General features: G+C 39.7%; 3 protein-coding genes across 4 annotated transcripts in view; 2 read left to right on the forward strand and 1 right to left on the reverse strand.

Annotated features, from left to right (window-relative positions):
- Positions 1-2374: 2374 nt before the first annotated feature.
- On the reverse strand, positions 2375-12114 carry TYW5 (tRNA-yW synthesizing protein 5). The gene is made up of 8 exons (XM_086897282.1): positions 11312-12114; positions 10294-10448; positions 7255-7324; positions 6331-6375; positions 5721-5858; positions 5041-5128; positions 4464-4580; positions 2375-2762 (listed from the first exon to the last, which is right to left on the reverse strand). The coding sequence occupies exons 1-8, from the start codon at positions 11396-11398 to the stop codon at positions 2506-2508; spliced, it is 957 nt and encodes a 318-aa protein (XP_086753408.1). The 5' UTR covers positions 11399-12114; the 3' UTR covers positions 2375-2505.
- An 11-nt stretch (positions 12115-12125) lies between these two features.
- On the forward strand, positions 12126-19307 carry MAIP1 (matrix AAA peptidase interacting protein 1). The gene is made up of 5 exons (XM_086897283.1): positions 12126-12488; positions 14504-14575; positions 16352-16478; positions 17444-17594; positions 18880-19307. Exons 1-5 carry the CDS (start codon positions 12177-12179, stop codon positions 18956-18958), a joined length of 741 nt encoding a protein of 246 aa, XP_086753409.1. The 5' UTR covers positions 12126-12176; the 3' UTR covers positions 18959-19307.
- Positions 19308-19353: 46 nt separating this feature from the next.
- Positions 19354-21834, forward strand: part of SPATS2L (spermatogenesis associated serine rich 2 like) — a 142701-nt gene continuing 140220 nt past the window's right edge. For both annotated transcript variants that reach the window (XM_086897204.1, XM_086897195.1), the window contains exon 1: positions 19354-19444. The gene's annotated coding sequence lies outside the window, so the exon portion shown is untranslated. The remainder of the gene's footprint in view (positions 19445-21834) is intronic.

Here is a 21834-nt window from a genome sequence, read left to right on the forward strand (position 1 = left end):
ATTTATTTAATTTGAATGTTTCCACAGCAAGCACATTTAAAAAATAATGAAATTTGAAATAATTTGTCATCCTTTATATTTCATATGGCTAAGAATAAATAATACTTCCCAGGTGTTGACTTGCAATGAATTTCTATTTTAAATGCCTCAGTCACCAAATGTTTAGAGTAATTCAAGGTTTGGGGTAGGCCAAGTTTAAACTTCTGATTTCAGACATTGTCTTTATGTAAATGTCAACTCATCTTTCAGTTCTGGACAGTCTGCATCACCCAGCTCCTACAAATACACTGTTTGAAGTGGCTGCTTTGAATGCTCAAGGTGATCAGTGTTTATTTTTCTAATACCTGTTAACATAACTTCACCTGTATTTTATTGTGGCAGGATCTCTAACAGACAAATGTCCACAAAATGTCAGTGGCTCTAATTCTTTGTGTGATTTCAGTAATGGATTTCTAAGTGTGCCTACTTGTAATCTTTTACTATGTTATCTGAAAGTTATTCCTTTAATGCTTTCACCATTCATTCATCACTTTATTGCCTGCTTCACACCATGTTGCACAGTGGCTACAAAGCACTAAGTAACTTAATTTTTTTAACACAGTAACTTCCAGATTTTTATCACTAGTCTAATTATACTCAAATTAAGAAAACACATTTTTAAATGCTTGTATTATTGTTTTGTAGCATTTCAGAAACTGTTTTAGAGAAGTTACTAAATAAAAAATTGAAGAAACTCTTTCAAAGGGAAATAAAGGCTTCACTTGAAAGTTGGCAGCATGAAGATAGAATTTACACTTGAGTGTTGAGGGGGCCTGAGGATACCAAGCTAACACCACCCTTTTATGAATGGAGACCCAAGGAATGGCAGAAGGAGGCATCAGCAGAGTGCTTCTCTGTACCAGGATCTTGAGAAGCTGCTGGCAGTTACAGTGATGGCTGTGCAGGCACAATGCTGGACACACAGCTTTGGTGAGCCCTGCAGCCTCTCTGAACCTCTCCATTCAGTCCTAACACACAAAGAATATGCTCTGTTCACCTCTCCAATTCAGACTGGGCCCTTGACATTACCAGTCCAACAAAGCCAAGAGGTTACCCCAGCCTAATGGGCAAAGACATTCTGTCTCAGCAGTATGCACAAACAATCCTTGTTCCTTTCTGAACAAAAATTTTGGGAGACCTATTTGTGATCCCAAATTTAAATTCTACCCTCAGAACGTACAATGATGCCCGGCAGAATCGCTTGGCTGGTTCCATTCATGCTTATTCATTGAGGTGGCTGGGTGCCCATTCACATGGTACCCAACTATTTTCACTGTGTTGAACTGCCAAGAAGAACAGGTTTAGAAGAATAATCTGCACAGTGTTCAAGCTCCTGCTCTTCTAAAGAAAGCTTTTTTTCCAGAACTTTTTTAACACTACACATTTATTTAGTCTAAGAGCTTTTGACAAGTTACAATTCTCAAAAAACGTTGCTAGAAGTAACAGACTGACCCAAGTCAGATAAATGCTGCATTCCCTAAACAGCACAAGTAATAACAGCAGAGGCATTTCAAAGAGACAATGACTAGCCTATCCTTTTTGTTAGATCCCCACCTTTATTTCACAGGGCTTTTGTAAGCACCACAATCTGCTGAAAAAGTAACCTACAATGCCTAAACAACAGGCTCCATCCCAAAAGGTGCTATGCAAACCCCCTTTCATATGGAAACAAAGAGCACATCAAATACAGCTCCCAACAGATTCTGTGTCTACTCCACAACTATGAACTCCATTGCAGATACCAGGACTGTATCTGAATGGATTTGTGAGCACATTAGCAGCAAGTGTTCCACAGCTGCAGGAACAGCAATGCTGTCTGACTGCACTGGGGCAGTAACAAAAGAGATTTCTCCCCCCAGTAAAACATTATGAGCTAGGAAAAGGGTAAATCACTTACCTTGCAGTCAAGCTGCTGCACAATTCTAAGTGTAACCTGGCATGGAAAGTTTTTGCTTTTTTTCCCATTCCCAGTCTGTCTCACTACAAGGGGAGAAGAAACTCCCTACACTAATTGCCAGGTTATTACTTAAAAAAAAAACCATGATCATTACAGCTACCACCAATGGCTTACTTTGACCTCCTGGGAAACCACTATGGCTTTCCAAAAATGTAATGATATTGCATTCACAAAGATATGCAGTTACTTCTAAGCATACATGCTGTCAGCTCACATACCAAAACTTTTGTTCAGAAAAATTTAAGTAGAACATTGCAAAAAAATAGTTTTAAGTGGAGGCACTGCAAATGTCAGTCTCATTATAGAAAAAAGACCATCACCAGATCAAGCAGACTCCAGGTCTCACTAAAAACTAGAAAGAAAATCTCCAAGATCAACTTTGTTATAGACAAATGTTTATTGACAATTTTTATTGGTCTCACAGAAAGTGTATGTGCCTATGGACAGTTTCCATACCAACATACAATTTTCTGCTTGCAAGGGACCTTGCTGAATTACAATGTGTTACTTTACCCGTAATCATTCCTATAAGCTTTTTCTTGGATACGTAACACCATCCTCCGAGCATAAAAATCTCGGTATTCCTCAGGTAGTTCTTCAAGTGTTTTCAGAGCTCTGTCCAAGATCTGTATAGCTCTGGAGGCTGCCATGGGATCTTTATTTCCGTAAGTGTCAGTCTTATCATAGCTCTCAGCAGGAAGGTGCTTCCAAAAGACATTCAGTGCCACTCCAAATTCCTCAGAAATTACATTATGAAACCACAAAGCTGTAGAAAGAACAGTGTCTAAAATAAAAATTACTGTCCAAAACTTCCGTGTGACTTAAGCAAGTGTCAGAATTGCCCAAACCAAATCTAATTGAGGAAAAGCCTCAACTACTGTATTTTTGTTTATTTACAAATATCCCTATGAATATACTGCATTGTACCAAAATTCAAAAAACCAAAGTTTTTCAAGACATTTATGCTGATCCATAACTTCTCATAAAAGTTGCTGAAGTGTAGAGGTACTCAAATGTAAGCAAAGGATAAGCATGTGTAGGATGAAAGAAAGACACCTTCCCTTGCTCACCTCCACTCTAAATGCAGATATCTATTTTCACTTAGTCCCTAACCTTGCACATACTGTCCAGGCATTAATGTAAACCACCAGCCATCAGCCAGGTCACTCAGGCAAGTTGCTAGTCTCCTCATGATGAAGGCATGAGGTTTTTCAGCTGAATCATCATGACTGTGGTAAGGAAGCCAAGACATCTTTGCTTCATTGAGTACATTTAAAGAATCAGTTTAATATGGTATATTTAGGATATTTGAATTTTAAGCTAAAAGTCTGAATGTTATGTTTATTGCATCTTATTTGCCTGAAGGTGCTGAAGACATAGAAAAGTTTATTCTGAGAAATCAACATGAAGTTTCAGGTTAGGAAGAGGGGCTGCTTCTACCTTCTTCATAGTAACCACACACATTCCTCAAAAAACATATTTTTTTTCAGTGATATGCACTGTAGGATGCTGACAAAAGCACAATTCTCTGGACTCAAAAATCCCTGCACTCCCCAGTAAGTCTTAAGAGAGCTGAGCATGTCTCAAGTTTGACTCTGCTCACCCACTGGCAAAGACAAAAAATTATCTGGACTTCATAAACAGAAAACAGGGATGCTGACATCAGCAGCAGTGTGACATACAACTATCTAACTGCAAACAAAAGTTTATTTAGGAAGAAACATAAAGGTAAATTCAAAATTAAGTAACAAGTCCAAGGCTAAGAAACTATTATAGAATATCTTCCTAAAAAACCTGTTTACTGACCTGTTTATATTGCCCAGATAATGTAGAAGTGACAGGATATCAATCAGTCCTATCTGCTGCAAGCTCACAATGAGTTAAAATAAAATCAGTCACAAGGAGGGGTAGTTCAATAGAAGTAATTCAAATGTCTTTCCCTGACTACCAGAATTTGTCATGTCAGCTCAGGAAGCAGCTTTCTGCTTGTGCAGAAAAATTATTAGGACTTGTCTTTCCATTCCCCAAAGATGATTATAAATCTTTAGAAGGTCCAATAACTCTACCATCCATAATTCTCATCAGACCATGTGCCTCACAGTGCTTAAGTGCCAGACTACAGAAAAACAGAAATGGTATTTCACTTAAATTCTGTCATTAAAAAACTTAGGTCACTGAAGTAATTTCAGATTTCAGAAGGTAAGTTTATAGTATTAATCTATTAAGACACAAATTCAGGAGAATAAAGTGTCCACTTGAGGGAAAGTGAGAGTTGTAGTAAATAAAATAATACTGTTTGTCAGGTTAACTGTACAGTTGGAAAAAATAAAAGTTTTTCCAGCATCTTTCAATACTCCTGCTTACAACACAGAAATGCTTTAGTAACTGCTAACCATCTCCAGAAATCATAAATTAGAAACAAGACTGTTTAATACCATGCCATGGTCAGGAACCATTTACTACTTACCTGGAATAAATAACACATCTCCTGCTTCCAAAACACATTGATAGCGTTTGGCTTTCACAAAAAGCGGATATTTCTCCAAGTCTGGGTTATCCACATCCAGCACCTCTGATTTAGTACCTAGGAAAACTTCAGTGAATAAATACTCCCATTCTTCCAATAGTAACAAAGCTTTATCATATTGCTAAAAATGGCAGTTCTTGAATGAAATTTAGTACTGCTTTATTTCTCAAAACCAGGGAAACCTGATGGCACATTTCATTTACTGAAGAGATGTTCTCCTGTTGTATTTGTTCTGTACCTGCAACCTTATTAACACTAAAAACCACTTTTCCTGACATTTGAAAAACCATTTTGAACCCAGGCAGAACATTTTACTCCTTCAGTTAAGCATAATCAGGCAAATAATCAGGCAAAGCTGCTGTTCTCCTTACTTTGACTAAAACACACAGAATCAAAGGAACAAATGACTTCTCTTATACCAAGTCATCTGTTAGTGATTATTTTCTACAGTGCAATACTTGTGAGCTGAAAAGCCAAGATCATCAGACTCAGAACTAGTCACCTATAACATGCATACCTGATAAATATAAATATGGTGCATCTCGAGGACTGTACAAAACAACTCGTTTTTTCCCTGTGACTTGGATTAAGAAGTTGTCCATTACCTGGGATGAGTGTAATAATAGAAATATCAGCCAAAAGTTGAGTGAATAAATATATAGACTTCAACCAATCTAATTATTAGCTTAAAAAAGGGAATTAATAAAACATGTTAAGAATTATCTTATAAATAAATTTGCTCAGAAATCACTGCACAATGTTAGAAGACAACCTTATTTGGAATCTATTACATTGCAGCCAGAAATCACTACAATCATTGCACAGCTGGCAGTGTATTGCACAACTAGAATTTATCCAAATCTGGCCATTAGAAAGAAAAAAAAAAAAAAACTGAAGACAAAAATATTGAAAGTTACTGTGTTTCAGATTTTCAACTGAGACTCTAAACAGTTAAAAAAAGGGAAACAAAACATCCTTCAATCTATACAAATGTGGAATTAGACATAAACCCAGTTAAGATATTATGCCCAAGCAATGTAACATTTATAAATCACTGTACCACTGAATGTGGTTCATTTCACTATTTAAAAATATGTGAAGTTTGTTATTACTCTCTAATCTTTGACAGAGATTTGCACCTTATTATCTCAACTCTGTAATGTCAACTGCAACATTTTAAACCCACATATTACTTACATCATAATGTGTCCATAACTGTAATCCAGCTGAGCTGATGCGGAAGACACTAGAGAAAAACTGTTCTTTCTCAAAATACTCTGGAATATGAACATCTTCTGCTAAAACAGGAAACTGCTTCCTGATATCTGCAATATCCTGAAACGGAAAGGGCAAAACTCTTAGGGAACCATCTATGCACATTTAAAATGGGGGAGCACTTCACAGTCATTTCCAATTATGTGAAACAGGGTTACAACTTCAGAATTGGCAAACACCTGAAATCACCAATGCTTTTCAGCATCTACTTGTTCAATAAGAACAGCCAGAGAGCTGTTCTTAACCATGGCTGCTAGGAATCACACTGAAGGAGCAAGAGATCAGCATAAATGTTTTTAGATTAGTTTACAACAGAAGTTAAAGAACGGGAGTTTAGCAATGTTCTCTTCAGTGATCAGCTAAGCTCCCATGCAACAGCAACTATTTTAGACACATTGAAGTACTCTGACCTAAATCCAGTCAGATTCACAAACCATGTGACCCTAAGCAAGTTGCATGACAACAGGCTTTTTAAAAAACACTTCTAAACTGCAACTTTACAGTATTAGAACTGTAATCTCCAGTAACTTACCTTCCTAACATCTTCACCCACTGATCGCAAATAGTACTTTTCGTCCTGAAGTGAACACAAAAAGAGAATTGTTTGGGTTTTTTAAATAAGAATTACCAAAACACTTAAACAAAGAGCTTGTATTTTCTCATTTATCTAATACAGTTTCATTAAAATATGGTACAAATAAAGGGCATCTACAAATTCAGCTACTTTGTTATGCTGCCCTTTACTGATCCCTGCAGCTCATCTTGAGAAATGGGAAAATAAGTTAACTGAATGGAGAAGAGTAAAGTGTGGAGAGACTGGTCAACTATTTCAGCATTGCTGTTACTGAACAGACTCAAAGCAAATGCAGATTATAATTTAAGTTCTTCAGTATACTGATGCAGAAAACTATTTTGATTGGCTTCAAAACTTACAGCATTCTATGCAGCATAAAAGGAAAAAAGCATGTCTGCATTCAAAATTATTTGCTTGCCAATCACAGTTATCTGAAAAATCCCTAGCCTGAACACTGATATGTGAAAATAACCACACATTTTCTACTCACAGATTATGTCACCATATATTTGGATTTGTATTTTGATAGTCATGAAATGCTAAAATATCTTCATGACGTTTTCTTGCAAAACACACAAATGATAAGGTTGTTAATCTAAAGCAAGGTTTGATTTCTAAATTTTATACTGGAATTTTTACTCATGTAAGCAGTTTTTGTTAAGAGAAACAGGACGACTGAAGTTAACCACACTGTACATATACAAAAAAACTTCTGAGAAGAATTACTTCTCACATTTTTTCCTTTGGCATCAAGTCACAGGAAGGTTAAATTAAAGATCAAGTCTTTTACTGAAGTAAGACTTTAAATTACAATTCATCACTTTCCTCTCCATATACCAGCAAAATAACCAACAGAAGAAACTGTGACACTAAGGAAATTACCTCAGTAAGAAAGTACTCCTTGTGCTTGACTTCAGCTGCTCTTCGCACAAATACATCAAAAGGCAGAGTTCTGAAATACAAATATTTGAATTTCTACCATGAATCAGTGTAACAACACATGGTCTAAACTCTAGATTTATAATAAGCTCCCTTAACATATCAGGTATAATGGAAGATGCAATAGGCTGCTCTCTTTTTAACTTAACATGGTGAATAATCAGGCTTTGCAGCAGATGTTTGAGGAGTTCTCCCAAGATGAAATCCTACACTTTGAAACTTCTCTACTTTAGTGAATTGTTCCAATATATATCCAAACAGAAACCTTAGTAGCTGAGGCTGGAAGCACCTCTGGAGATCCAAGCCCCATGCCAAGAGCAGGGTTCACTACAGCAGCTTGCATAGGACAGAATCCAGTTCAGTGTCTCTCCAAGGATGGAGACCCCATAATCTCCCTAGGCAACCTGTTCCATTTGTTCCACTGTTTGACTATCCTCACTGTAAAAGAGTGTGTGTCTGTGTGTCATAAAGGGGTTAGCAGAATTTCCTGTATTCCAGCTTGTGCCCATTGCCTCTTGTCCTGACACCATGAACCACTGAGAATCCAGCTCATCAACTGTTAACACTTTGTTAAGATCCCCCTCTTAAGCTCAGGAGTTCTGAATAGTCTGAGTCACAGAACAAAGCATTATTCCCAGTCAAATTAAGAGTCAAACTGTGGTGATACTTGCTTGACTGTTTCTTTAAATGTGTCATTTTTAGGCTTGTTTACTGTACATTTTTATAAATTTCCAGAAAAGCTCAGCACCAAGAAAACTTCAACAGGGAAGATGCACATGTAAATATCTATGCATTTTCTGCTATGAATTAGTGCAGGAACACAGATAACTACCTTCATTTGTACATCTATAAAATTTATTTCAGTTATATGGATTTCTGGAAAAAATATATGCTTTCTCAGCTCCTCAAAACACAGGAATTTTGCTATTTTCAAATGTTTATTTGAAGTTTTCCTTAAATTTACTAGACACAACTTCCAGAGTTTCAAGAAGAGTCACTGGGAATTCGAGCTGGTCCCTCCAAAGTCAGTAAGAGTGTTACATATTTATCTACATGATGGGAGCTTTTCATACCCATTACAGATTTTGGTATCAGATGACAGCTGAATGGCAAACCAAGCACAATCATGTATTCATTATGATGAATTCAATGTTACATTCATGCAGCTCACCATCTCACACTAAGTGTCACTGGATAATGAATTAATGAATTAAACACAATTAAGCATGTAAACATCACATTTCAGAGCAACCACCAAGTACCCAGGGTTAAGATGAAACCTCTCAAGCAAACCTGTTATCTTTTTTACTAGAATGTGAATCTGCATCTGACAGTACGTAAACCAATTCTCTAAACATTTTAGGCTTGTTTGGAATAGGCATATACAAAACCCACTGAAGTCAATGGAAAACCAAACAAAACCCAATGCTCTGACTTCAGCCAAACTGTTCTATCATTTCCACTTGCATTTGCTGCTGAAGAAAGTGAGAGCACAGCTCTACTACAGCTTAAACAGATGCATTCTGGTGCTACCACAGCTCTGCCCATGCTATCTGCCCAAATCACCCTATCTCCCCCCTTACAGTGGCACTGGCACTCATCTGACCTCTCTGTGAACCTGCTTACAAAGCTAAAACAGCAGAAAAACATTCAGATTTCTGCAGCACGTCACAACCTGGCTGAATGAGTTCCAGAACCAGCACAAAAAAAGGGGTAGGAGCATGCAACTTAAAACAGAACTGCAGTACTACTAATGTTCACCAGTTTAAACTAATGGAATTGCATGTTAAGTCCTCAGAGTTTCTATCCTTTTGTTTCTATTTACAGTCCCTTCAGATTAGAATGAGGTGCTTGCTGTGGAAAAGGTCAAAGCTTCCTGAATTTCAAGTGAAGTACGTGAAAGTCCTGACACCTGCAATAATGAAACACCATCAGAGCATCACAGAGTCCGTATGGCTGTCTACAAACCTGCTAAAACTAAGACTCCAGAACAACTGTATGTGAACTCACAGCAAGAGACACTAAAAAAACCCCAAAACAGAGCAGGGAAAATGAAGTACGGAGATAAGACAAAGTTAGTCAAGTACAACCTAATTTCAGAGACTCAAAAATTCACTATGCAGTGAGCAGAATGCATCATGATTGTAACTTGTGCTTATCCCCAGAACAACAGGCTCCACTCAGAGACCTGTAGCTTGTTTACACCTACAGCATAGACTCCCTCCTGCTTAGAAGTTTAACAGACTGAGCACATCCTGTTCCCACTTGAGGAAAACAAAGGACTGCTGAAATAAAGGCATTTACACTTGAAGGACAATACGATGACTGAGATTAGATGAACTCTGAAGAAATGTTTTGGCAGTTACATAAGAGAAGCTCCAGAGAAGATCAAGGGTTTTTGTGGCCCACATCAAGATTAAAGAGCTGGTGAAATGTGTGGTATCCAGTGGTTTGAACATTCTGAAAGCTGCACATTCTAACTTTGATAAGAGCTTGGTTTTAATTAGTTACACCCTTTCTGGAGTGGAATGCCATGGCTGGCACACACACCAGCATTCAAAGGGGATCAGACACACAGTGAGTCAGAAATTATCACTACTCAGTAACACTGAGAATGCACCATACAACTAGAACAAAATAGCAGGTCATTGACAAAAGGGTGTTTTGGTTTGTTTTTAACTAACAGCTGCAAGTGGCAGGCTCAAACTTCCTACAAGAATGCTCTGACAAAATACCTTTACAACACTTCTTCATGATATCACTTTTAAGATGGTGTTTGGACCTTCATTTCACTCTCATTGTATTAATTCAGTGTGTAGAATTAATAGAAGAGGGAGAAATCTAGGACAACCCTTTGATACATAATGTAATGTTTTCACAAACATTTTCCTATTCCCACCCTCAGCTTCAAACAGATGCACTCTATGTCTGTAAGTTACAAGCACATGCCTTTAAAATACAAGAGGCCTTGGAGTGAAGTACCTATACACAAAGTTCTTACTGAGGAAATCCATCTGTGGCACTGCAGAAACATGAATTTTTACTTCTTTGGGTCCTTCAGCTTGGCTCAGGTAATCTGTTGTCCACTTGGTGGTGCAAGTGCCCAGTTCCAGTCCTGTCAGCACTACTGGCTTTCTCTAAGGAACAACAACAAAAAATTCAGTGGTGAATGATCACAGTATCCAATGGAAAACAAAACAGAATGAATTTTCAAATTACATAAAAGCAAACAAGTCAGTTGAATGCCAGGACCCACTGCACAAGATCACAACTGATCTGTTCACAAGCAATGTGAAACAAATGCTGAATGCTAAAACAAAATGCAGTAAATTATGGAACTATTTCTCTATTAACTATGTGTTCTTGCCTAGTTGGGTAAGGAAGGATATGGAGAGGCAAAGACAATCATAACTCACTCTTTGTGCTGGGGCCATTGGGGAATCCAGCCAGATGAATAGATGTAATCTTTCTAGCCAAGGCTTAGCACAAAACATGTAAAAACAGTTAAGGTGCAGACTGTGAGTTGTGGTGATGCTGTTATTTTCTCACAAGAGAAGCTCTTTCTGCCTATATCAAGGCTCCTTCTTGCTCACAACCACAAACAGGTTTGATGCAGGCCGCACACAAAAAGTAGAACACTTTTGCTTTTAATTGGGACTTCGGAGGGTGGGGGGGTAAGGAGGGGGGCAATAGAACAAAAGATGACAAAGCAACAAAATTAACTATCACACTACTTAGCCACTGCCGAAGGAAATGGACTCTTACAGAGATCACCTGTCGGAATTTGCCAGCAGCTCAGACAGGATCTGCCTACAGAAGCTCCTAAACTTCCATGCCACTCAATGGATCAGGGCACCTTTCCGGGAACACACGAACCCAAACCTGAGGTTTGCCTGCCCCAGCTGTGCCCGCTGAGGGGTCCCCGGACACCTCCTGCCTTGTCCTGTGTCCCCGCGGAGCCCCACCCGCTCCGGAGGGTCCCGCTCCGAGCGCGCCGTACCCGCGGGTAGATGTCCCGCAGGAAGCGCTCCCGCGTCACCCGCTCCAGCCGCTCCACGGGCACCGCCGGCTGCTCCCGCCGCTCCATGGCCGCGTCCGCCCCGCCGCTTCCCCCGGAAAGAAGAGTCCGCGCAGAAGCGTTCCTGCCTCTCCCTCTGGGAAAGGTCCTGGAGCCCGCGGATCACGGAATTGTCAGGGCTGGAAGGAATCTCTGGAGACCATCGAGTCCGACCCCTGCCACATCAGGGTCAGCTGGAGCAGGTGCCACAGGAACAGGTGGAGTTTGATTGTTGTTGAGAGGGAGACTCCGTGACTTTCTGGGCAGCCTGTTCCAGTGCTCGGCCACCCTCAAAGTAAAGCAGTTCTTTCTCAAGCTGAGCTGGAACTTACGATGTTTTAGTTTATGGCCATCACTCCTCCTGTCACCGAGCACCACTGAGAAGTGTCTGGCACCATCCTCTTGGCACCGCCTTTGAGGTATTTATATGCACTCATGAGATCCCCTCGCAATCTCCTCCAGACTGAACAGGCCCAGCTCCCGCAGTCTCTCCTCATGACGAGAGATGCTCCGGGCCCTTAATCACCTCTGTGGCCTCCACTGCTCTCTCTCCAGCAGCTCCTTATCTCTCTTGCACTGAGAAGCCCAGAACTGGACACCGTACCCCAGACGCGGCGTCCCCAAGCCCAGCAGAGGGGACGCCGCCCCGCTCCGGAGGTGACCGGGGCTCGCCTCCCCTGACCCGGCGCGGTCGGAGCCGCCGGCCGCCCGGACCGCTCGCGCCTGCGCCGGAACCAGAGGCGGCCGTGGCCGTGTTTCCGGGGAGCGGGAGTTGCGGGCGGACAGGGCGGGCCGGGGCCGGGCTGTCATGGCGCTGCGCTGCGCGGCTCCGGGCCGTGTCCGCTGGCTGGCGCGGGCGCTGGCGGGCTCCGCCCGGCTCCTGCCGCCGGCCCCGGCCGCAGCGGGCCCTCTGGGCCCCGCCCGGACCCGCCCGCTGCAGCCTGGCTCTCGGTTCGCCAGCAGCGCCGGATCTGGGACCGAGGGCCCTCAGCGGCGTGTAGTAGTAGTGAGGATCACTAGCCCCTTCGCCTGGCTCCGCACCCGCTTCTACTACCTGCTCATCCGCCTCTACTTCGACCAGGAATTCAGCATTGAGGAGTTCACGCGGGGGGCCAAGCAGGTGAGCGGGCCTGGGACCTCGGGGCGAGGAGAGCGGCCGGCCTGAGGGGAAAGGTCCTGCTGACCCTCCCCGGGGGCTGCCGGTGCTCGCGGTTATTGCCATGGAATTATAGAGCCAGTTATGCTAGGAGAAGACTTCGTAGATAATCACAGATTCACGGAACAGGTGAGGTAGGAATGGATCACCGTAGGTCATCTGCTCCATCCTCCCTGCTCCAGCAGGGCCGTCCTAGAGCACATGGCACTGGATTGTGTCCAGACGGGTCTGGAATACTCCCAGTGAGGGAGACTCCACAACCTCTGGCATTCTGTTCCACTGCTTGATCATTCTCACAGTAAAGAAATCCTTCTTTGTGTTCATGTGCAACTTCCTGTACATCAGTTTCTGACTGTTGCCTCTTGTCCCGTTGCACCGAGCAGAACCTGGTCCATACTCTTGGCACTCCCCCACTTTAAATATTTATACACATTGGTGAAACCCCTCTCAGCCATCTCTTTTTGAGGCTGAACAATTCTAGTCCCATAAGCTTTTCCTGTAGGAGAGATGCTCCAGTCCCCCAATCCTTTCTGCTGGACTCACTCCAGGAGCTCCTTGTCTGTGTTGTACGTTCAGTCCAACCTATAACCAAACACCACTTTGTCGACCAATTTCTGGCATCAATGCCATGTCCAGTCATTCCTTAAACACCTCCAGGGATGATGACTCCACCACCTCCCTGGGCAGCTCATTTCAATGTTTGATAACCCTCTCCATGAAGGAATTCCTTCTGATGTCCAACCTGATGTTATTGCATGTGGGCATCGTAGCACTAATGCACTCCTCTGTGTAAAACACAAGGAGTTCCCCACTGCTGGCTCCAAGCACCACACTTTGAGGCAAATTATGTAAGCAGAGCTGTACTTTTCTTCAGGAAATTCTTGTTTTCCCAAATTCCACAATTAAAATGAACTGGTTAAGCCATTCCCCATAGTAGCATGAAGGAAGGTGCTTCCAAATGTTATGGAGACTTTAAGGAGAAGTGTGTCTCCTCTTAGCAGGTTTTCCTGGAATGATAAAGTTTTGTCAGGCATAGACCTGGTGTATATATTTATTTCTCCAAATTTATGAGGCCAGAAAGCTTTGTCAACAGAATGCATCAAAGAGATAAGTATCTCAATGTTAGTCATATGAAAACTACAGTCTGTTATCTCTGTTATCTATCCTATAACTTTTTATTATTATGTTTACTTTTAACAAAAAAAAACCAAAAAAACAGCTCGAAACAACACATCAGAGGACAGAATGTTAAAATGATCAGTTCAAGAGAGGAAAAAACCCACAACCTACAACAAATAATTTGATGCATGTGCAGAACCACCTGTTTTACCTTGTCCTGGTTTTTTTGGGTTTTGTTTTGGTGTTTGTTTTGACTTGGTGAAGAATTTAAATACACTGCCCTTCACAAGTGCACGACTTGAATATGTAGAGGCATAGTTGGATGTAAATATACATACAATTATGTATGTTTACATAAGGGGAGAAAGGTGAGTTGAGCTTCCTGAAGTCTAGAGACTAAACCAGATTTCTAAAAAAAATTGTAAATTGCAGCATCAATTTTGACTAAAACCAGAAGATAAGTTGCAAAAGAGAACAGGGGAACAAAATACTTACAGGGAAAGACACAGACTGTTGGAATTATCAAAAAGAGTAAAAGCAACATACAAAATACTGCAAAGCTTTTTTTTTTTTCTTTTGTAAACTATGAATTAATTTACCTCTTGGAAGCTTTGATGTTTTAAACAGGAGATTGAAAAGAAATCATATGTTTTTATCAGTTTATGAAATCACTCTTGTAATGCTGGAGGGATTACATTTCAATGGTGAAACCCTCTGCAAGTATTGAAATCTTAAATCATGGAATATTTGGGTAGCTTGTCATATACTTATGGATTTGTCTGTAAAACAAGCCAACCTTGTTACTTGTTACTTGAGTTACTTGTTCATGTTTGGGTTTTGTTTCTGTTTTAATTTGGTAGGCCTTTTCTGTTGTTTCAAAGCTGCTGTCTCAGCGTAAACTTGACCTGCTGGAAGAACTTGTATCAGCAGAGGTAAATGCTTTCCATCTCCTACTCTAACAATTGATTGTCTGTCATAAAGTAACGTGGATGCATTCAGCCTGTCATTATCTGCAAGTTGCCAGTTCGGTTTAATTTGGGAAAAACAGCGTAATGCAACATAGGGTGGGCAATTTTTTGTCCTGCAGCTTTTATTTCTGTTTATTTTCAAAGCACAAAACTTAATTCAAAGTTATTGTATCGTATTTAAAGCAAAATAAAATATATTCTAGCTGTTGAGCATAAGGACCAAATGCCAGAAAGATTGCTGGTGTACCAGGAAGGATGTAAAGGCAGAGGGCAGGTGGAATTGTGTGTCTTTAGCTGTAGGCAGGTGGCTGAAGTTGAGTTAGGCTGACTCTGTGCACCAGAATTCCTTTGAAGAAATAAAGGTTTGTCCTTGTCCCTGCTGCACTAATACATTCCCACCCCCATCAGATCATACAGCTGATTACTGATTTTGGCTGGAAGGCCTCAGTCTTTGTCATGGTCTCAGGTTAAACATCATGACCTGGTTAAACATCAGTGCTGTGTTTTCTGTGTTTTTATGAATTTTTAATTGCTGAAGTTGTCTTGGCCTTCCCAGGGAATGGAGGTAGCAGATGCATCAGAGTCAAGTGGAGGAGACACTCCAGGTCTATGTCTGCCTTGTTACAGGATGTCAGCGTGGCCTGTCCTATTGCCACCCATGCCTTTGCAGCAAAAACTCTGGTGCTGTTCTAGTGCATCCCCTCTGAACAGTCTTGCCTCCTCTCTCTGAACAGAGATAGCAATAAAACGTGAGTTTGTTTCTTGCAGTTGTTTTGAAAGGGAATCTCCTCTGCTTCCTCTTGAAAGAACTTGCTGTAAATCTTTCAGGTTTACATTGATTCAGAGACTTCATGTAAGTCAAGGATGTAGTAGATGAGTCTATGATCCCACACTACTTTGTCATTTCTTTGGTCAGTGAATTTTGTACCTGCAAAATGTATTAGAAACCAGTGTCTCCTTGTGAAGATTGGCTCTTGCTTCCATGCAACCTCTGCATTTGTTCATTATTCAAAAATGATAGATCAAGTTAGGGTAAAAAGAGTATTAGTTAAAAACAAGTTCTGCAGTGTCATCCTTCCTCGTGACTTGACTTTCTCATGTGGTGTTTGAGGTGCTACCTCTGTGCAGTTTTTGCACCCCACCATTTTCTATTTAACACAGCTGTGTGGATTATAGATAATGTGAGTATTACGTGAGTGTCATAAGGACATTAAGTACCAGGGGAACAATTTTTTAGTCTGTTCTGATTCGCAAGTGTTTAAACTTTTTCTAGATAGAGCGTGGATCACAAAATGGCAAAGAAACTCATTGGTAATGAAAATTTTCACAAATTTTTCAAAGAAATTTGCGAAAGATAGCTAAAAGATGCTGAATCAACAGCTTAGGAACCTGTACATAGTGAGAATTCAGTGGTGAGGAGGCAGGGAGTGATTGTGGGAGCAAGCTTCTCTGGGCTGTTCTGGGCTGACATGGCTTGTGTTGCTGCTGCTCACAGTACCTTTTCTAAACATTTTTTAAGATGCTTGGTTTTTATTTGTTTTGAGCAGTAAATGGACCTTCTTCAATGCTGCTGAATTAGGGTTTAGGAATGCCCAAGCTTCCCAGTGCTTGTTCACTTCAGCTGTTACATGTCTTAGATGAATGTTTTAGCAATACTGCTCATTTTATTAACCGCAGGAGAAATAGATTGTTACTTAAATTTCTTAATAAAAAACTAAGTGACAGTTTTTCTGAATTTAGGTACTTCAGGTGCTGAAGGAAAAGATTTCTTTGCTCCCTGACAGCCACAGGGATGCTTTAGCAGCTGACATTGATGCAATCATGTACACAACAGAAGGAGATGTTCGCATTTACTATGATGATGATGGTATGTTTAGAATCCTAAAACATTTCAGCAATGAGCAGTCTTATTTCCTGGTTTTGCTACTAAACAGACATTTTCCATGCAGATGTGTTTTTGGGTCCTGTTTCTCATTCCTTGTTTCTCTGTTTGTCATTCACCCGTATAAAATTTCTTGATTTCCTTTTAAACCAGAGACAGAGATTATTGTTTATACATCATGGTGCTGTTTTGACTTCTGTTTGGGTTTTGCTTACTCCTTTTTTACAGACTTTTGTATTAGTCCTCAGCAATGTGAAACCACTCAAAAACATTTATTCTAATATATGCTGAAAGCTGTTTGCTTCAACAATGAAAATGCAACCTGCAAGAAGAATAGTGAAGGCTGGATAATGAAATAAACATTGCTGGTTTAGTCTTTCTGTCATGAAATACACTTCGTTATAGGACTCCTTGATTGATTTGGGTTTTTTTAAAGCTAGTGATGAGCTCAAGCAAGTTTTTCTTTTGATGGGATTCCAGTGTTGTGTGCTCTGTTCACTGCCAGACACAGTGGAGATGATATGTGGGCCCAACCCTGGGTCTTCATTTCAAGTTGTCAGACCCAGTAAGCATTTTTCCTGGTTTGGGAAATAGGAATTTCTTTTTCCCCTCTTAGATTGCTCCCATGTTTGTACTACTCTACGTGTATTTGTTGTATGAGTAGTTAGCTTTGGAATTTGTGGGAACCAACTTTTTATACAATTTCATTATATACACTGTCACACCACACTCACAATAAAATACATATTTTTTTACAGAGTGCATTTTTATTGCTGAACAGCATGAGTATGGCATAAAATATCTTTATCACTCATTATTCTATACTGTATTCTTTATGGCCAAAGTCATCTTACCTTCCATGCTCTCACTAGAATGCTAGGTAGCAAATAGGATTATTTGACCAATGAGAAACATGAGATCTAATTTAAGTTTTGATTTATTTCCAACAGGAAGAAAGTTTGTTAGCATCCTGATGTGCTTCTGGTATCTGAATGGTGCTAATCTACCTGACGAAGTACCAGGTGAAGCCAAAGTCTTCCAGATTGTGTTTGGAGATGAAAACACAAAAGAAAAGAAACATCTTTTGACAGCAAACTATGAGTAAGCTTGCTTGTCCTTTTTATTTTCCCGTGCTCATGAGGTTCCTGTGGGGTAGGCAGTTCTGCAAGCACTCCCCTAAAGTGCCACTGCAGAACCCAGTGATTTTAATTTACCTTGATTCTAATCTAAGTTAATTCTCATTCAGCTTTCCAGTTTTGATTTTAGGACCAAATTTTTTAAATACCCCTAAGATCATTATGTTGTTTCCTTGGTTCTGAGTTGACGTTAATGGAAACTCTTTTTCTATAAGGAAGAGCAGTATTTGGAGCACTGAATGAGGTTCCTGATCCTCAAAGCACACGTTAGGAAGATGGATTTTCATAGGAATGCTTATAAATAATGTCTGTGTTGGTGTATTGATGTCAGAGCAGTGCAGAAAATATCTACACAGTTGGCAAAATGTATTGAAAATAAGATTCTCAGAAGCTGGGAGAGGTGAGGATTTTTGTGTGATAAATGCAATGTGATCAAGGATTTCTGCACCCACATTTGAAATTGAAAATATGGAGTCTAGGTGATGAGGAGCTCTGAAACAAAGGTAACACTCATGAGGAGACCGGTACTTTTTTCCCTGGATAGATTGTTGTGTATCCATCCCTTAGCTGAATTCAGCATCTTCCTTAGAGTTAGAGGCTTCTGAGGTTCCATTAACCTTGAGAGCCTTCCCTTAAAGCTTAAATATCTTCCCAGTCCCTCTTTGCAGGAGTGGATTTGCACATGATTGCAAAGCAATGATATATTGCTCTTGTCCATGACATGCAGGTTATTTGATAACATGAGAATTTAGCTTGAAGCTCAGACTTATCTTTAGATAAAGGGAGACTCAGTACTGCTGTTAACTTAATCTTTGATATAGTTCTGAAAATATATTACTTTTTAAAGTACACTTCAGGAAAAATGAAAATTTTCAAGTAAAATATGGAGCACGTGATTTCCCTTCACTTACCATCCCATTAAATGCAACCCTTTATTTACAGATCAAGATCTTCCATAAAGCTTTATTCATATTCTTGCTGTGAAAAGTTCTTTTGATATCAGGGTCTTTACTGTTGCTGCTTGGTCCTGTCTGTGGGATCTGAACCAAAGCACTGAAGTCAGTGCATTTTGTTTCTTACTGTAGAAATGTTATTTATCTTCAATTTGGGGTATAAGCATTAAATTTTAAGTAGCTTTTACATCAATAAGTTTGAAGTAAAATATTTCTTCATGATTTCTTGTTGTATTAAGGCTCCTTAAGGTCAAGTCAATTTTAACAGTTCTTCACGTATTATCTTTCCTTTTTCAGGTTCCAAAGGGAGTTTACAGAAGGAGCAAAACCAGACTGGACAATTACACGGATTGAACATCCAAGGCTCTTAGAATAAATGCCTTCTACAGCCTTTTATGTACCACTGTAATTGTTTTGATGTAACAAATACTAGACTTTATTGGGTCTTTTTTTCTCTTCCTGCCCTTTTCATCCAAAAGAGGAAATTTGAAAATGAATTTTCTACATATGATTTCCAAAAATTCTTTCTGAAGCTTGCACTGTGTTTGCAGTGTTAAAGCAAAGCCTTTGCCCTGGAACAGACTGGTAGAAATTGAATTGGTTCCAGTGCTCATCCAAGGCATTTAGACAGCACAGTTTCATTCAGGCAGGTGTAATGGATATGTAATTTTCTTATATTCTGAGGAGAAATTATACTGTTTGAAAATAAACAACACTTAAATGACTGTTGGCCCTTCTGAGTTACTTTACTGTTTTTCTTTTTTTCCCTAGAGACTGTACAATATATAACTGAATAATATGCAAGATGAAATAGAGGTAGATGGACTTCTTAGCTTGTCTAGCCTCAGCAGTTCATTTTGAGGTAATATTGCTTTTTGGATATATTTGAGGTTAAGAAAGTTGGAGCTGCTATTAGTATTTGCTACAGGATTGGAGAAAAAAAAGCTTTTAGCATTGCACTTGGAAAATGGATCAAACAGATATATATGTTCTGGAAAATTTAAAAAAAAAGACAAGCCATTCCTTTCCATTCAGTAATATATAGGCAATTTCAAGTTTAAAGAATTATGAAAGAAAAATCAGTTGAAAACATGAATTTAAAAGAGGATCTGACAGTGAAGTTAAAGGAAGTCCTCTGTTTGAAATGTGTGTTAACGAAATGACCAAATCCTTACAATTAGATGTTGCAACTGGACAATTTCCTAGTTGTCATTTTATCTCTGGTTTCTGGAACATGAGAATCCTGGTGTAAGTAGCTGGAGGCTTTTCTATGCAAATCAACAGGAGATCATAACAAGTTTTTTCATCCTCTATATTAGCTTCAAATATAAAGCTAACTTTCTACCAAGGCATGTTGTAAACATTAGTGCAGTGTTTTGAAAGTGTAAAGTGTAATTACTGTGATTCACAGTAATTGTAATTGAAGGTATAAATTAAATTTCCATAGTTCAGCTCTTTTGATCCAGTGACTAAATGAGAGGAGCATCTAAAGCTTATCAACTAGTTGATAACACTTTTGCTGCAAAACACTGTTTTATTCTTTTGAAGTTGTTTATGTCTTGTGAGTTGGAGCCAAAAGGGGCAGCAGTTTGATGTTTGGGGTTTTTTCCCCGCTTCTGATCTTCAATTAAAAAATTATACTGGAGACTGCAGATCTCCAACAGACACAGAACTGCCTATGGATTTATTGCACCATAAATAAATAGAAAGGCATATAAATTACTAAGCTTGCTGTACTGGAAGATGGCAATCTCCTGCACTGAATAAAACCAGTGTAATTGAACTGGATTTATAGTTCAGAAGAAAAAACACTACCCCACCCCAGAAAAACCCTCGCAAACCAGCCCCAAACCCAACTTGTAATGGAAAAATGTGGAAGGTTTGACTCCTTTTACCTGCCATCCATAAATTCCCTGTCAAGAATCTGATCATCATAGCAATTAATCAGACTGAAGTGATAGCCACTGAAGGGCATTTGTCATTCTATGGCATCCACATTTTCTCTTGTGGAAATACTTTTCTTCTGTGTCATTTGTTTAAGCAAAACAAGAAGTTCTGGTTTCTGTGTTGCCATCCACAAGTAGCAAGAAGAAATTATTTTACTTCCTTCAAGCTTGTTTCTAGAGAATATATTTCTCTATGCTGTCAAGATTGCCTGAAATTCTTATGGCAAAAAGGATGAGTAAGGGTTAACTTTACTTCATCTCAAAGATGGAGAAAATACTGTCATGTAATTTGGGGATTTTCAAATACCTTGCTCTAAAAATCATAATGCTAACTTAAGTGTTACAGAATTTGAAAAAAGAGCTAAAGGAAGTGTCTTGTTAAAAACATCTTCCTGATTTGGGAATAATGATGCTCAGCATGTAACAGTAGAACAGTGTGGGGAATCTCTGTGTCCTAGCATGCTATTGCTCCCAGTTTCCCTTGCTGATTAGTCTCAGACATCACGTTGGAAATGGCAGTGTGTAAGGATGTGGGTGTGCTTAATTTCCCTTCCATTTCCTTGCCTGGTGTCCATTTCTGTTGCCATTAGGGACAAGTACAATTGTAACTATGGTGTGCAGCCAATAAATCCCCATCTAAAATCTCCATTTAAAATGTTTGCAGTTTTAGCCTGCAAATGTTTCCATTCATACCCCATTAATTCTTGAAAACGATGTTATCAGGTTTGTAGTGGTTTTGGGGGTAAAATTCATATCTCTATTAGTGACACTGACATGTTTGATTCATTTTACACAGAGCAGTAAGGTGACGTGGTGTCTGGTCTACAACAAGATGCAGATTCCAAGTACCACACTCTTCTCCTCTTGGCAACATCAAGGCTCTTTAGGTCCATGTGGAGTTGGGAAGCCTTAATTTTTTTATTTGTTCATCCAAAACTGTGATCATATTCAGTAATTCCTGACAGCTGCCTGGCAGGATTTCAATACATGTGCCTGAATCTCTGCAAGCTCTAATTAAATCTGGTCAACAAACCTCCCATTAATTCACACACCCCACTCACCAGTAGATGGCCTTGGCCACAAAGCTATTGTGTCTGGGAAGTAACTGATATTAATAAGAATGTAAGTGGGGTAAAGGATAAAATGGTAGAAGCATTAAGTGCTATTTAAATAATTTAGATTTGTCTTATTAAAAAGTCTGTATTTTTCCTGGCTTTCATTGTGAGTCAACAATAGCGTCTTGTGTTCTCTCTGCAGTGCCTGTCCATTTTGAAGTTGCAATTTATCTGCATTCTTAATGTGGGAA

This window comes from Cyanistes caeruleus, chromosome 7, assembly GCF_971803275.1.
Source record: "Cyanistes caeruleus chromosome 7, bCyaCae1.hap1.1, whole genome shotgun sequence".
Lineage (NCBI taxonomy): Eukaryota > Metazoa > Chordata > Aves > Passeriformes > Paridae > Cyanistes > Cyanistes caeruleus.